Here is a 13,749-nt window from a genome sequence, read left to right as displayed (position 1 = left end):
ATATTATAGTACGGTTGGCAACCCTAAGTTCAATATAAGCAGTCAGTGCTTATGAGCGGAGCTTTCATACAAATACTACTTCCCGCTTGTAAGCACCGAATTCCCACAGCACTTTGTTGCCGATTCGCAAGCAAATAAATCACTATATAGACACCTTTGCGTGAATTTATCGTATTTGCCAGGAAACAAACTTTACAGGAATGCGTTTTTTCATTTTTCTAAATCTTTTCAATTTTTTTATTTATGTTCTAAGTATTTTTTATGGCAGATACGAAATTTCACCCACAAGAAAAAAAATTCATAGTAACATACGATAAAATATACAGTAAATTTTCGGCGCAACGAAAGAGATTTTATTAAGAAGCTGCAATATTTTACCGGCTGATACGTTGTGTGGTGTAAAAATAAATTTGCATCAAAAAGTCGATTTCGAAAAAATGCCACATACATACATACGCTAATTTCGCGCAAATGGGTCGATATGTACAAATATGTAATTTTAAGTTAAGATTTAATTATATAACTGCATTGTGATGTATGGCCAAAGGTTCCTCCGAGAACTCTACATTCGCGTAATGATTCTTCAACTTATTTTTCAGTTCCATGCTATGTGCCCAATCACGGGTCTCACAAATTACTTTCACCTAAAAGCAAACCAGAAGAAGAAACACATTTTTATAGAAATAAGTATGTACGTACGCGCATACTAGTGAGCGCCGGAAATACACCCTGACGTTTTGACGATTTTATTTATTTATATTTTCTATAGCAAATTTTTTATTTTTTTTATAAAAATATAGTTTATTCAAAAACAAAAACTACAGAACAATTTTTTTGTAATTTCATACAGAATTCGGAAAAATGCAAGAATTTCGCATCGAAATTTTCAAGGCAATTTTTTAGCGCCGCTATGTAAACTTGCACTTTATTGTACTAGAATTTAATGGGCTACAAACATACTGCATACTTAAAATTTTTCTAAGAAATCGAATTGAAATTTTTTTTGCATTTTCCCGAGTTTCGTATGAAATAAAAAAAAATGTATCTTGTAGTTTTTGCTATTGAATTTGATTGAATTTTCTAAAAAAAAATAATAAAAATTTGGTATGGAAAATATAAATAAAGAAATTCGTGAAACAGTGTATACTTATATTTGACGCTGACTGTAAGTGGGTACGTAAAAGATTTATAAATAGAAAATATTTAAATATAGGAAATAAAGAAGTGCTGCATATCAAAATTAAAACTAAATTTCTAAAAAACCAAATATTTTTAAATGCTTAAGTTTAAAGCTTCTCTACAATATATCACTTCTCACCTCTACTCTATGAATATCCTTTAGCCAAGCGCGTTCATGCATTATATCCTTGATAGAGACACCCAATTGTGAGAGCATATCACAGAGTTCATAGATACCACCAGGGCGATCGCTAACCTCTGCACAGAATTTCACCAAGCGTCCCTCCGCAGCAAGTCCACGCTCCAGGCAGCGTCCAAACACAGTTGTATCGATATTTCCACCGCATAAAAGTATAACCACTCTGTAGATAAACGTCCATTTTTTTTTTGTTTTTGACCACGATGCACTCCTATTATTAAAATAACTTTACTGATACTCACTTTTTGCCCCGCAGTTCATTCAAATGTCCCGCTAGTATAGCAGCCAATCCAGCAGCACCGGCACCTTCCACCACACACTTCTCCTCTTCCACCAAACGTAAAATGGCCAAAGCAATCCACTCCTCTTTCACAACTACCATCTTATCGATGAGTGGCAAGGCGGTTACATAAGCATTGTAGCCCACCTTGGGCACAGCCAAACCGTCGGCTAACGTATTATCTAGTGGTGTATATATGGGTCCATTATTTTCCATCGCATTCGAAAAGCTGGGACATTTCTCTGATTCAACGCCCTGTTTTAATTTTAAAATTATTATTTTTTTTTTTTTGTAGTTTTGGAAATTAAGTTTAAAATCTCGCTTTCTCAACTCACAATAACTTTAGTGTCCGGCGATAATGCCTTAATGGCCGTTGCAATGCCGGCTATAAGTCCACCACCACCAACTGGTATAATCACCGCATCCGGTTTGGGTACTTGCTCTAATATTTCCAAACCAATTGTACCCTGTCCAGCCATAATTTGTGGATGATCGTAGCCGTTGATGTAGAGCAGTCCTCTGTCTTGCGCCATTTTCATGGCGAGCGCCTTAGCTTCGGCCATATCCTTGCCCTCAACAACCACATTCGCTTTGTAATTGCGGCATTTTTGTATTTTCATAATAGGTGCTTCTTTTGGCATAACCACTGTAACGGGTATATCAAGCTTCCAGCCGTGATAACTGAGCGCCTATAGGAGAGATGTATTTTTCGTTTCAATTAAATTAGAAATTAAAATGCATTGTATGCGTATTCAGGGTATTCGTCTAAGCTCTTAAATCCCTCGTAAATCAAATATTCGGCTTTGTAAACCATCTATCAAAGTACGATAAATTTAAACGAAGGGCAAATTCAAATACTTCGGTGTTGTCATTTTATTTAATGAGGATGCAACACTGAGTGTAAACTCAAAATTTTACATGTCTCATAAGTTTTTATGTTTAGACGAATACCCCTACTTAAAATTAAAAGCTGGTATGAAAGAAAGACCTGCGCATGATTTCCTAGCGATGCTGATATAACTCCGGTCTTCTTTTGCTGATCGGTGAGGCAGAGCAGCGCATAGCGGGCACCACGTTCTTTGAAGCTGTAAGAAAGGAGTTAAGTAATTGAGTAATCTATATATGTAAATATAAGTAATAAAATTGTAACAGGCCGATGTCTGAACGTTGTAGATTTTAATGAAAAATTAATATGGGGGTCTTTATTAGAGCAACAGAAGCCAAATAAACAATTTTTAGAATTTTTGTGTGTCAGTCTGTATGTTTGTACGCGCATCACTCGAAAACTGATTCATGGAATTGAATGTAGTTTACACCGATGTATTGCTAGAGGTGTAACTTAGAAAATAGAATTAAAAAAAAATCGGAGTTTAAGAAGGCTTACAACCGAAAATATTTGTGCTGAAGGTTGCCGCCTGTTTGAAAATTATAAATTAACTTAATTGTTAAGGATTTGAGTTGATTTACATATTTGGTTTTAAAATTAAAGAGAAGTAACATATTTTATCCCAGAACTCTGACGGCGTCAAATCAAACGATTTGAACAAAAAATGTTTAAAATAAAACTACATTGCAGAGGAAGAAATTCTCTACACATTTGCAGTGGGAAGTATTAGGTTGCGCCGGCAAATCTAAATTTTTCATTGCGGTGTTATTGCATGTGTTCATAATTCACTGAACCTTCTTTAGAAAGAACCCATCGATGTGGCAAAAAGACCAGCAATGATATATACGCTAATTGCATTGTATCAAAATCTAAGAGCGAAGGCGGATCAATATTTTCGCCTGATTTGTACAGATTTTTAAAAACTCACGGAAAACCTTGAAGAAAAAATAAAAAAAATATGGCCGTTAAAAATAACATGAAAATTATAAAGCAGAAACTTCCGATGTCTAGCAGTACGCTCTTCTATGAGATACAATCAGTGAAGAACTAAATACTCGTGAAATACCTTAGTTCTCAACTTAACCTAACGTTGAGCTCAAACCTAAACGTTTGTTGGTATGATACAAAAAAAGGTAGTTTCGTTTAATGACATTCGTTGTTGTTGTTAACCATTTGACTTTTAATTAAATAATGACATTTCATCAAATTCATGCTACCTGATCACAATGATACAAAATTTCAAGGTAGGTTCACTTCTTCTTCTTACCCGCCATTGCTCCCATTTGACGTAAAATGTGCCTATCACATTTTCCTTTAAATTGAAGCTACCGTATTCTTTGCAGAAATTAAAAAAGTGGTTATTAACTTAAATCAAAATATATTTAAAAATATAATAAGAAGCTCTAAGAATTAGGAATTTTTTTACTCTCCTCTTCATGACTACATTATGCGTTATAACAAATAAGTCTATGCTTACATGGTATTTCATTGACGGTAAGCTTCTCTTAATCACTCCATGGTTCAAATTTCCACTAAAGAGAATCCAAATTAAAGCAACATCCTAATATATATGTACATAAGTTTCTTAAAGGGCCAGATATAATAATATTTCAGATAACACTGCAGATAGTGCAAATTTTTTGCGGTAAGATACTTTAAGGTATTTTAAATCAATGCATATTTACTAACAGCTCTGCTAATACGATGAAATAAGTAAATTTACCTAGCGTTTTATTATTTTCTAATGCAAAAAATCATCCTTAAAAAATAATTAAAATTTCGACCACAATAATTTATTGAAATGGCAGTGCTACTTGAGCAATTTACGAAAAGTATAAACGTCAGTTTATGTCAAAAAAACTTCAAAGTGAAACTACCTTATTTTTTTTTTTTTTTTATTATCATGGAATGGACTCTAAATATTGTGTTTAAAAATTCTTAAAAATAAATAAATGACCATAGGTGGCAAACAGTATCACTTTCAAATGGAGTGCTATAAATATGACCGATACTGTACGCATGCACTTTGGACTGGTCAGCCATAAGCTCACTCATTTAATGGAAAGATTTTCACAGTCAAAGATCAACGAATATTGTTTACAGAGTTAATGACTGATTACTGACTAATTTAACAAAAAAAAAAAGTTTGTAAACAATTTAATGATTTAGTGGTGTGTACGTAAAAGGTACCTACAATTTGAATACAACTCATGGGCATCCACTTTAGCTAAATGGCTAGAGGTGTGTGATATCAAATAGACTTTTAGTAAACTATATTATGGTATTTTTCAAGTTAATCTGATACATACAATAAAAATACATAATGTTTTAGACTTCCGTTTATGTAACCGCAAAAAGAATAAAGTTAAAAATAATTGTGTTTTTATTTACATAGTTTTTAATTTCCATTCTCACCTGCCAGTAACCTGCAGAAAGTCTTTTTTCAAATACAAGTCCATGCCGTACGCATCTGAGGATGTGGAACGCTGGAAAAGGTAAAATAATATATCTCTATATGTATAATAATAACCTAAGTCCGAGTAATCGTACAGTTTCCTAAGTAAAAACACTTGAGGGATTCACAACGGTATCATAAGTGGTCGTATGTCGTAAACTTTAAAAGCTTAAATAAATGTTTAGAGAATTTGAAACGACAACCAACTATTTTTTATCACAGCAAAAATTCAAAATATAACTTTGATGGTACTTTGCGAACTCCCTTAATATATTTTTTAGGCGTTTAAAATTTACGTCATACAACAATACGACATCTACGACACCGTTGTGAATGCCCCAACTATCAGCTCATTGCCAAAAATTGTCTACAGGTGAGAGCGTAGTAAATTGTACAGGTATTGTCTTCCCAGAGAGCGCATATTCCGAGCTGCCTTATTTGAAAAACATCATTGTTGCCCACACTAAAAGGTTAACTGCTAGGGAAAAAGGATATTTCTTATTATTATTTTAATTATTTATTTTATTTAATTTACTAACATCATTTCAAACTTTTTTTCTCTTGTTTTGTAAAATTATAAAAATTAAATTGAGCGAAAACAAAAAGCAAAGCCAAATAAAAGTAAAAGAATCAACATTGAACGGCGTCAAAATGAAAATAAGGGCGCACAAGGGAGCGATGTGAAGAAAAACTCTCAGGGAATACAATAACTGTTATTATTGTACCATGCTGAATAACCACACTGCCTGCATTTTCTATTGCGGAAGTTACTAATTTAACACCATGATGCAATAATACAAGGTGGTATCAGTTGTGACAGCTCGATTTGACACTGCCTTAGCTCAGTAGAATAAGAAGAAAAACGGAAAGAAATTAATCCCCATTTGGGGGGAAAATATAAAATTTCATATTTTCTTCTAAACAAAATTGGCTTTTTTATGGTATATTCGTAATGAAATTTAATAAAATAAGATAAAATACCTTTTTGAGAGAAAAAATAAAAAACATTCAACTATATTATTAGGCATAGAATTGTTGAAGAAGTAACACTGTTTCACCTAAGGCAGTCAATATGGCGGAATTAGAGCGAGAAGTTGCCAACCGATAACACCTCGTATTATTGCATCATGATTTAATACGACATTTCTGTGAAAATCATCGCCGACGATATCGCTATTTTTTCGAATTCTTATCGGGAAGAACTGTTCCACCAAGACGTCACGTCTTTGTGACACGAAAGCGATAGAGAAATTGGAAACTATTTCGAAAGGAATGATAGTAACTTGTGCGATAAAGTCTGAACGTAATGAAATTTTTGAGATACCTTTGAACTTGCAACCCAAAGCGCAAAGTTACTTACACGATTTTCATTCTGCTTTCGGCTTACGATTACTAGCTCAAACGCACCCATATTTTCTAAAATTCCAACTAAACATTTTAAAAAGCAGTTCTGAAACTTCATAGTACCTAAAGAGGCATTAACATAATAAATCAAATAACGCATCTGTTTAGAATTAAAAGTAATTTTATTATTTGTTATTCGAATATAATTACTTGCGCGTTAATTGAAAAATGAAATAAAAAAAATAGTTTTACTTGAATGGACTTCCAAGATTTGCTTTGCTATTTTGCAACACTTCAAGGATTAAAAATCGTCCGAGCAGAAATATGTTTTGTTAAATGAGTCACTATCGCTTTGACATCGAGGCGATAGGCGATAAAATTCTCTTCCATTTGCTGGCAGGGCATTACCGTTGCGCCAACTGATTTCCCAAGTTTTGTGAAGTGCAATATGTGCATCTTCACAATTGTAAAAATACGATTTAGTCCGTTCTTAACACACAAACTCACAAATCCTGATTCACCGATAAACGATATCGGTTATGTTCCTTACCGGACATGGCGTTCTCTCAACACCGCCTCTAATTAAAAATGCCGCTGAAGTAACATCATGAAAAGATATTTTTTGTGGTTTAGCAGGATCACAAAACGGATCGAGTATATTATCCGAAGTATTGAATTTCGTAGGCAATGGTACATCACGATTGGGCAAAAGGACTGTGCCACTGCTTTTTGTCGTATATTTGACTTTTATATTTTTACCATTTTCAACTTTTAAGACTGCACTATCGGCACCACTCGGTTTTGGTGCGGCTGAACCATTTTTTTCAATGTTTTTTTCTTCTGAAGGCATTTTTCAAAGCAATTATTATTACTACCACCAAAAACTCTTATTTATGCTAAATTTTTCTAAAGCAACTACTTAATCGTTCATGCAGCTTCGATCAACTGATCAATGTTCGCTCGTTTGACCACACAATATAGACCACCGCTCAGCTTTCACATTAAAATGGACAATTTTTAAAAATAGCTATAGGCAGTAGTAGGTATAGTTAATTTGCTTTTAATATGTGCTCGTATTTACTGCATATTTATTGATTAAACACACTTGAGTCGTAATAAATTAATTATGCCGATAAGAACATTTATTGAGATCGTTTGGGATTACATTTGTTCGACACATACATAATTTACTTACTACTATGTATTTGCCTCGCGGATGGAGATAAGAAGAAAGCGGCAGTCGCGCAAAAAATAAAAATTAGTATTCATGTAGCCGTACCGTATTTATCGAGGCAAGATTTTGAGGGAGATCGGAAGCGGCAAATGTATTTATGTACTTTTTTTTTTTAAACACGAAGTCAATTTCAGTTGACTTTTGGTAAGGGATTAGGAATATTTTGATTAGTAAATATGCCTATGACATTGGCAATTGTAATTATAAAGTTAACGATAACGGTAAACAGAGCGACACTTGCCATGGCATCGATTACAATGTACTCGTACATACATATGTACAATATAGGTACCCCGCAAAAAATTGTGCGACTAATCTTTAAACAGAATATTCCGAGATTACTCACAACCGGGTACAATTGGGTATTAATTAGTCGCAACTAGTCTCATACGGGTACTATTTATTGGCGATTAATTAGTCTTGACTCATCCCTTACGGGTAAAATTGGAGATCAATCAGTCCCCGACTAATCTCTATTAACTATTAACGTTTTAATGATATGTACGCACTTATTCCACGGCGTTGGCACACAGAGAGATAATTCGCTTAGCAAAACTGTGAACCCCGGTTCGAATCGCAGCTGGCGCAAATATTAGTTTTTTTAAATTGACTGGTCACTTTTTATACCCGTTCGAAAAGCGAACAGTTCATTCCAATATAAAGAGATCAAAAGTGGTATTAGTCGCATGTTCCTTTGCCATTGCTCCCGAAGTCATCCCGGATTAGTCGCATTTTTTGCAGGGTAAGCATAGAGCGAATATAACTCAAAACTGCACTTTGGTTTGCTTTGAATAACTCTTATATAACTTCTATCTCCCAAAGCGAATTATTTAGGGGTCCTCTTAGACACGTGTCTACCGTACTAAACTAGTTTAACGCTGAGAACGGTAAAAATAGAGCTTATCTCGTCGTTTATTGTGTTTGTTAAAAGACGAAATGTGACAAAAAGTAGTAAATTAGCACCGATTTTGCTGAATATTCACTGAAATACATAAATCAGGTATATGGTGAAAATCAGTCAATTGCCACGTCCGTCAGCTATACGAATTTTGTATTCTACTTAATATGGCAAGGACTACACCTTTTTCAGTTTTAGTTCAGAAAGTTGCAATTTAAATTCAGAAAGTTACAATTCATGTTCAACCGAGTTTAAAATGGAATTTCTGAATATGAATTGCAACTTTCTGAACTAAAACTGAAAAAGGTGTAGTAACAGCCCTCAACAAAGGAAAAATTTTGTGCAACATCTATTTTGGCTTAAAAACCCAGAAATATAAAAAAAAAATGTGACTTGGCGACCAGCCACACCCCCTCCCCTATACTAGTGGGCGGGAATGGGAAATATTTTCCGAATTCAGTGAAATTCAGTTTGTGACTTGGATTAAACTAGGAAGTCACAAATCTGAAATATGGTAAAAATAGGTCAACTGCCAATCAATTACACAGGTCCACATAAAAAAATCGATGAAAGGTTCCTTTCACCAAACCTAGTCTATCACATGTTTTTGGGGTCGCTGAACACGAATCTGAACGGACGTTCTGCTCCATCACGTCTAGATTTTTTCCTAACCTCAAAAAACACCTCGGATTTTCTCTGTCACGTAAAATCCGAGATGTGTTTTGAGGTTAGAAAAAAATCCAGACGTCATGGAGCAAAACGGACTTCAGATTCGTGTTCAGCGACCCCAAAAACATATAACAGACTCGGAGTGCCTTCAGAAATGCATCAAGCCAAAGCATCAGTCTTTCTTATTTCGAAACTATAATTGATAGAAATGTAAAATATGCGCCACCACGGTTATAAGCCGAATTGGAACTTAGTTGCGTAAATAAGACATTTCCATCAATTATAGTTCAGAAATAAAAGATACTGATGCTTTGGCTTGATGCATTTCAAAACGCACCCTAGGTTTGGTCAAAGGAACCTTTCATCAACGTCGTTTCCTCGTTCAATCATTAAGTGGGAATAGTTTATAGTCGCTCATCTTTCTACAAACAAACAGTTGTAGATGGATGAGTGATTAAAAACTATTCACAGTCGCTTATTGAAATCGACACACATCGTGTACGAACACCTTAATGACCTTCTCACAATAGACGCGTTAAAACATGGCCATGCGGGGTAAAAGTTTACAGGTTGAAATGTATAATGAAATTGTCGAAAATTCGGGAAAAATCTTGTCCCGGCGGACCATTTCGAATTTAATGCAAAATACATGACGTCCCGGCAAATACGGGACATTTGGCAACGCTAATGTGGAACGGTTTGTGGGTCTTCAGGCACATACAATTCTGAGCAGTCAACTTTTCAATTTTCTTTCTGAAATGCCTTGATCTTTCCCGTTAGATAATTTGATATTTAATATTTGCATTTTCCCCAAGAAAAGTCATTATTTCGTATTTTCGTAGAAGGAATTTTGATATCTGATACTTCACCAGCCTGTTGCCTCACTCTTTCCTCAAAAAATAATGGAACGGGCATATATGTATTCATGTTGCAAGCATGGGTTGCCTTGTGCTCTTTTTCACAAAAAAAAAATTTAGAAAACCGTAGTAGAAAGCGTAGCAAATTTTTTAAGAACTGCGTACTGCCTCAAGAAAATGTTAACACAAGAAAATTTCTTAGCCATTTCTTGTACGTCATTTTATATTGGAGTTTTTGCTTTTCTTGAGAGCTGCATACTGGCCTTTAACTGGTAAAAAAGCATTAAAATACGTAGTTGTGATTTTATTATATAGTTCTTTCATTCATTTATTGATCAAATAATTACAGTGATTGGTGTTAGGTTTATCATTTAATTTTTATTTACGCATTTATTTTCATCATACACATTAAAGTATTAGAGTTCATTGTTTTTGTTTTTTGTTTCACTTTTATTTTATCTCTTTTTTTTATGTAATTTACTTACATTTCTTATCACTTATCCAATATACCAAGTTGTCGCTTGTTATTTTATTTTTAAGCAATGCTGTTTCCGCTGTTTTTATTGCCTTTTTTCGCTAACCAAAAAACAAGGCAGCTCGAAAAAAAGCGACAAAAACAAGTAAACAGTTGTTGCTTTTTGATTTTATACTTACATTCACATGTATTTATTACTTCACCACAACTATTTGCTCAACTTATAAAACTACATACATATGTCGTCAACTGCAATTCACTAAATATTTTACATTAACTAAAATTAATTGAAGAAAAGTATATGTATGTGTGTATGTACTATGTAAGTGAAAACAAACTACATAAGCAACAATGGGGGGCGGGGGTAAGAGGGTATTTAATATTGCTGGAAAAGTATACAAGTGTCGGCCGAAAATTAGACTAACTCGGGTGCTGATGCGTACGCATTGCGCAACTTTTTTTTTTTTTTTAATAATTTTACTTTTTTTGTGGGCAATAGCAGCTACTAGTTCAAAACAAAGCATCTGGTAAGTATCTAAACCTAAATCGTTTATCTGCACTTGAGAAATTTGTGCTGCTGCTCCCGCTCAATGCGCATATACATACATACATATGCACATATACATAGTACATATATGTATTATTTTTGATTAATTTTTTGTTTTCATATTTTCAATTTTTTTGCACTCCGCTATACACATTCAAATTTGATAAACATATTTTTTTGTGTTTTTTTTTCAAAGTGTATATTTTTTATTAATAATTAATGAATATTATTCAAATAAACTAAAAACGTAAAATCGATTTCTACTTCAACAATAAAATTGCAGTTTTACGGCTATCTGAATATTTTTTTTTGTGTTTAAAATTGATTTACAGCAACAAACAAGGAAGAAATGTAATTAATATTAAATTTATTATCATAGTTTGAAGGAAGAAACTAAATAACGCTTAAAGTAAAAAAAGAAAGGAATAAAATTATAGTGAAAAAAGCAACAAAGGAAGAATGCGTTTAAATTTTCATGTATATATGTATATATATAGGTGTTTATTTTACTCTTCAAAGAACGAACCGTGGTGAGACAGATAACCTTATATTGCTAGGTCAGTTAAAATATAACTTTTATCGCGTTCGCCCACTCATCAACGTATTATCATTATGTATATAGGTAATATGTATATTTTATTAAATTAAATTAATCCATTTGCATTTACTCTCACTAATATTTACGCTTTTATCAGCTTCGATCTTCCATTTATTCTTAGTTTTCTTTTTTTACTTTTTTCCTTTCGTTTACCGCTTGATTTACTGCACTATACACTAAGTTGATTTTTTTTTTTTATTAAAATATGTTTACTCCTGCACGCAATTTTTAATAGTAAACTAGGTAAAAGTATTTTTTTTTTTAGTTTTTTTTCGCTTTTTTTTACTTTTCTTTACTTGTTTTTTACTTGTTACTTTTTAGCTCCATTTTCTGTCTCGCTTCTGTTGTAATAATAATAATAATATAATATAATAGTAATTGTATTAATAATAATTAATATTTGTTTTTCTTCGTTTGTATTTTATCATTTACTGTAATTGAAAATAGTATGTATTAATAAATGTTCATATTGTATGGATTGCCAAATATGTTCTCGAATAAATTGCTATTTTTTGTAAGTATGTAATCTGAAATTTCTTAAACGCTAACTGCAGCCCAGAAGTTTATAGTAGAAGCCTCCTCAACACTCAGCGTGAAACGTGTGTATTCCGTGTATCTATGAGGTGTGGGGTTCTTTTTGGTCGGAGTTGTGGTGGTATCGCAATTGCCATCAGCTGGAAGTGGTAAGCCTAAAATATGTTTACATCGGTGAATTTGCTCACGCAGCTGTCGTCATTAGCGTCATTGTCGTCAGCTGTAATATGGAAATGGAAGTTCACCAAAATAACTTATTTTTCACTTTCTGACCCGCGTTATTTTTGGTTTTTTTTTTTTGGCAAACGCTACGTTGACATGGTCACTAAATGGAAAGCTAAGAGCGGCGGCGGCAGCTCCGGTCAATTTTCAAACTCCATTTGTTTTCGCCGCAGCACCACCGTTCATTTCAAATGCAATGCTATGCAATATCTATGTATACACTATTTTATTCGCGTTGCTTTATGCAGTTTTGTCAGTATGTTCCAGCATACATTCACCGCATTTGGTGATGCCAACAAGTGGTGCTGCATTTTCAGGAAGCCTTGAATTCTAGTGGGATGCAAAATTAGCATTCGCCTGTGTTGGTGGTGGTGGGGATTTTAATTTGCCGTTTGTATGAGTATGTGTGTGCCTGTGTATTTTTTGGAGTACGCATTGTTTAAATATGCGCTCTGTGTTACAACTATTGTTTATTTAAGCTGAGTTTTTTGTTGCTTTCTGATTCCGATTTCCATTTTTGTTTTTTTTTTTTTTGTAGTGTTATATTAATTATTATTACATATGTATATATAGTTATTAATTATATTATCATTATTATTTATATTTAATTTTATGTATATATTTAATATTTATATTTATATATATTTATATTATAAAGTTGATGGCACAAAAGTTCAAATTTTTTGTATTTTTTCGCCAACTACCACAGGATTATTGCGTCGAATTTCTTGGGCCCCATGTTCCCGATAATTAAATGTGCAGTCGTGTTTGTCGCTGTATCTATGTACAGCACAGTAAAGTCCACCGCATCGGCACTGAAAACCTGTAAGCGTGCAAACGTATAGTTGATTAATTTAAGAATTGGACAGAAAATAAAAGATAAAAGCAAATAAAAGGCATACAAATATATATGAGAGAAGGCCAAGAATGCAAGTCATGAGATTTGGCTACTTGTCGTTCTATTCATTTTAGGATTACAATTTTTTGCTTATGTTATTTTTAATTCCGAAATTACATTTTTAATTCTTAGGGTTTTTTTTTCACAATAAAGACTTAACTCACATTCGGCAGTTAACTGTATGTGAAGGTGACTTTTTGTCCTTTTCTATATATGCACATATTTATATATGTACATATACATCTTCTAATAATTTGGCGTGCTCATTCACACTCACCTGTAAGACCAACTTTCTTGCGGCATTCGGCGCAACGATTCTTTTTCTTTTTTTGCATCTTTATCTTCCTCCTTGTCTTTGTCGTCTTCAGTTGGTTGGGAGGATGTTGATGGACCGGCAATGGCAGCAGCTTCGGTGCTAGTTTTAGCTGCGCTTTCTTCGTTTATTTTCTGTAAGCGCAGAAAAATAAATAAATA

General features: G+C 33.4%; 2 protein-coding genes across 2 annotated transcripts in view; both read right to left on the bottom strand.

Moving 5' to 3' along the window:
• Nucleotides 1–321: 321 nt before the first annotated feature.
• On the bottom strand, nucleotides 322–7,381 carry LOC118736824 (L-threonine ammonia-lyase). The gene is made up of 7 exons (XM_036466879.1): nucleotides 6,894–7,381; nucleotides 4,960–5,030; nucleotides 2,647–2,743; nucleotides 1,994–2,347; nucleotides 1,621–1,913; nucleotides 1,319–1,541; nucleotides 322–644 (listed from the first exon to the last, which is right to left on the bottom strand). The coding sequence occupies exons 1-7, from the start codon at nucleotides 7,191–7,193 to the stop codon at nucleotides 516–518; spliced, it is 1,467 nt and encodes a 488-aa protein (XP_036322772.1). The 5' UTR covers nucleotides 7,194–7,381; the 3' UTR covers nucleotides 322–515.
• Nucleotides 7,382–10,300: 2,919 nt separating this feature from the next.
• Nucleotides 10,301–13,749, bottom strand: part of LOC118736823 (AN1-type zinc finger protein 6) — a 55,562-nt gene continuing 52,113 nt past the window's right edge. Inside the window, 3 exon segments of the mRNA XM_036466878.1 lie at nucleotides 10,301–13,200; nucleotides 13,553–13,604; nucleotides 13,606–13,722. Of these exon segments, the coding sequence (XP_036322771.1) occupies nucleotides 13,052–13,200; nucleotides 13,553–13,604; nucleotides 13,606–13,722 (318 nt within the window). The 3' untranslated portion in view covers nucleotides 10,301–13,051.

The sequence above is a fragment of the Rhagoletis pomonella genome, unplaced genomic scaffold (assembly GCF_013731165.1).
Source record: "Rhagoletis pomonella isolate Grant_MI unplaced genomic scaffold, Rhpom_1.0 Rhpom_scaffold_00004, whole genome shotgun sequence".
Classification (NCBI taxonomy): domain Eukaryota; kingdom Metazoa; phylum Arthropoda; class Insecta; order Diptera; family Tephritidae; genus Rhagoletis; species Rhagoletis pomonella.
Note: the sequence above shows the minus strand (reverse complement) of the source record. Positions and strands in the feature narration are given on the sequence as shown.

Coding starts and splice junctions, on each gene's coding strand:
- LOC118736824 (XM_036466879.1), bottom strand. CDS start 7,193: ATGCCTTCAGAAGAAAAAAACATTGAAAAAAATGGTTCAGCCGCACCA. Junction 5,031..6,893: donor TTGAGAGAACGCCATGTCCG/GTAAGGAACATA, acceptor TACCTTTTCCAG/CGTTCCACATCCTCAGATGC. Junction 1,914..1,993: donor CGCCGGACACTAAAGTTATT/GTGAGTTGAGAA, acceptor AAATTAAAACAG/GGCGTTGAATCAGAGAAATG.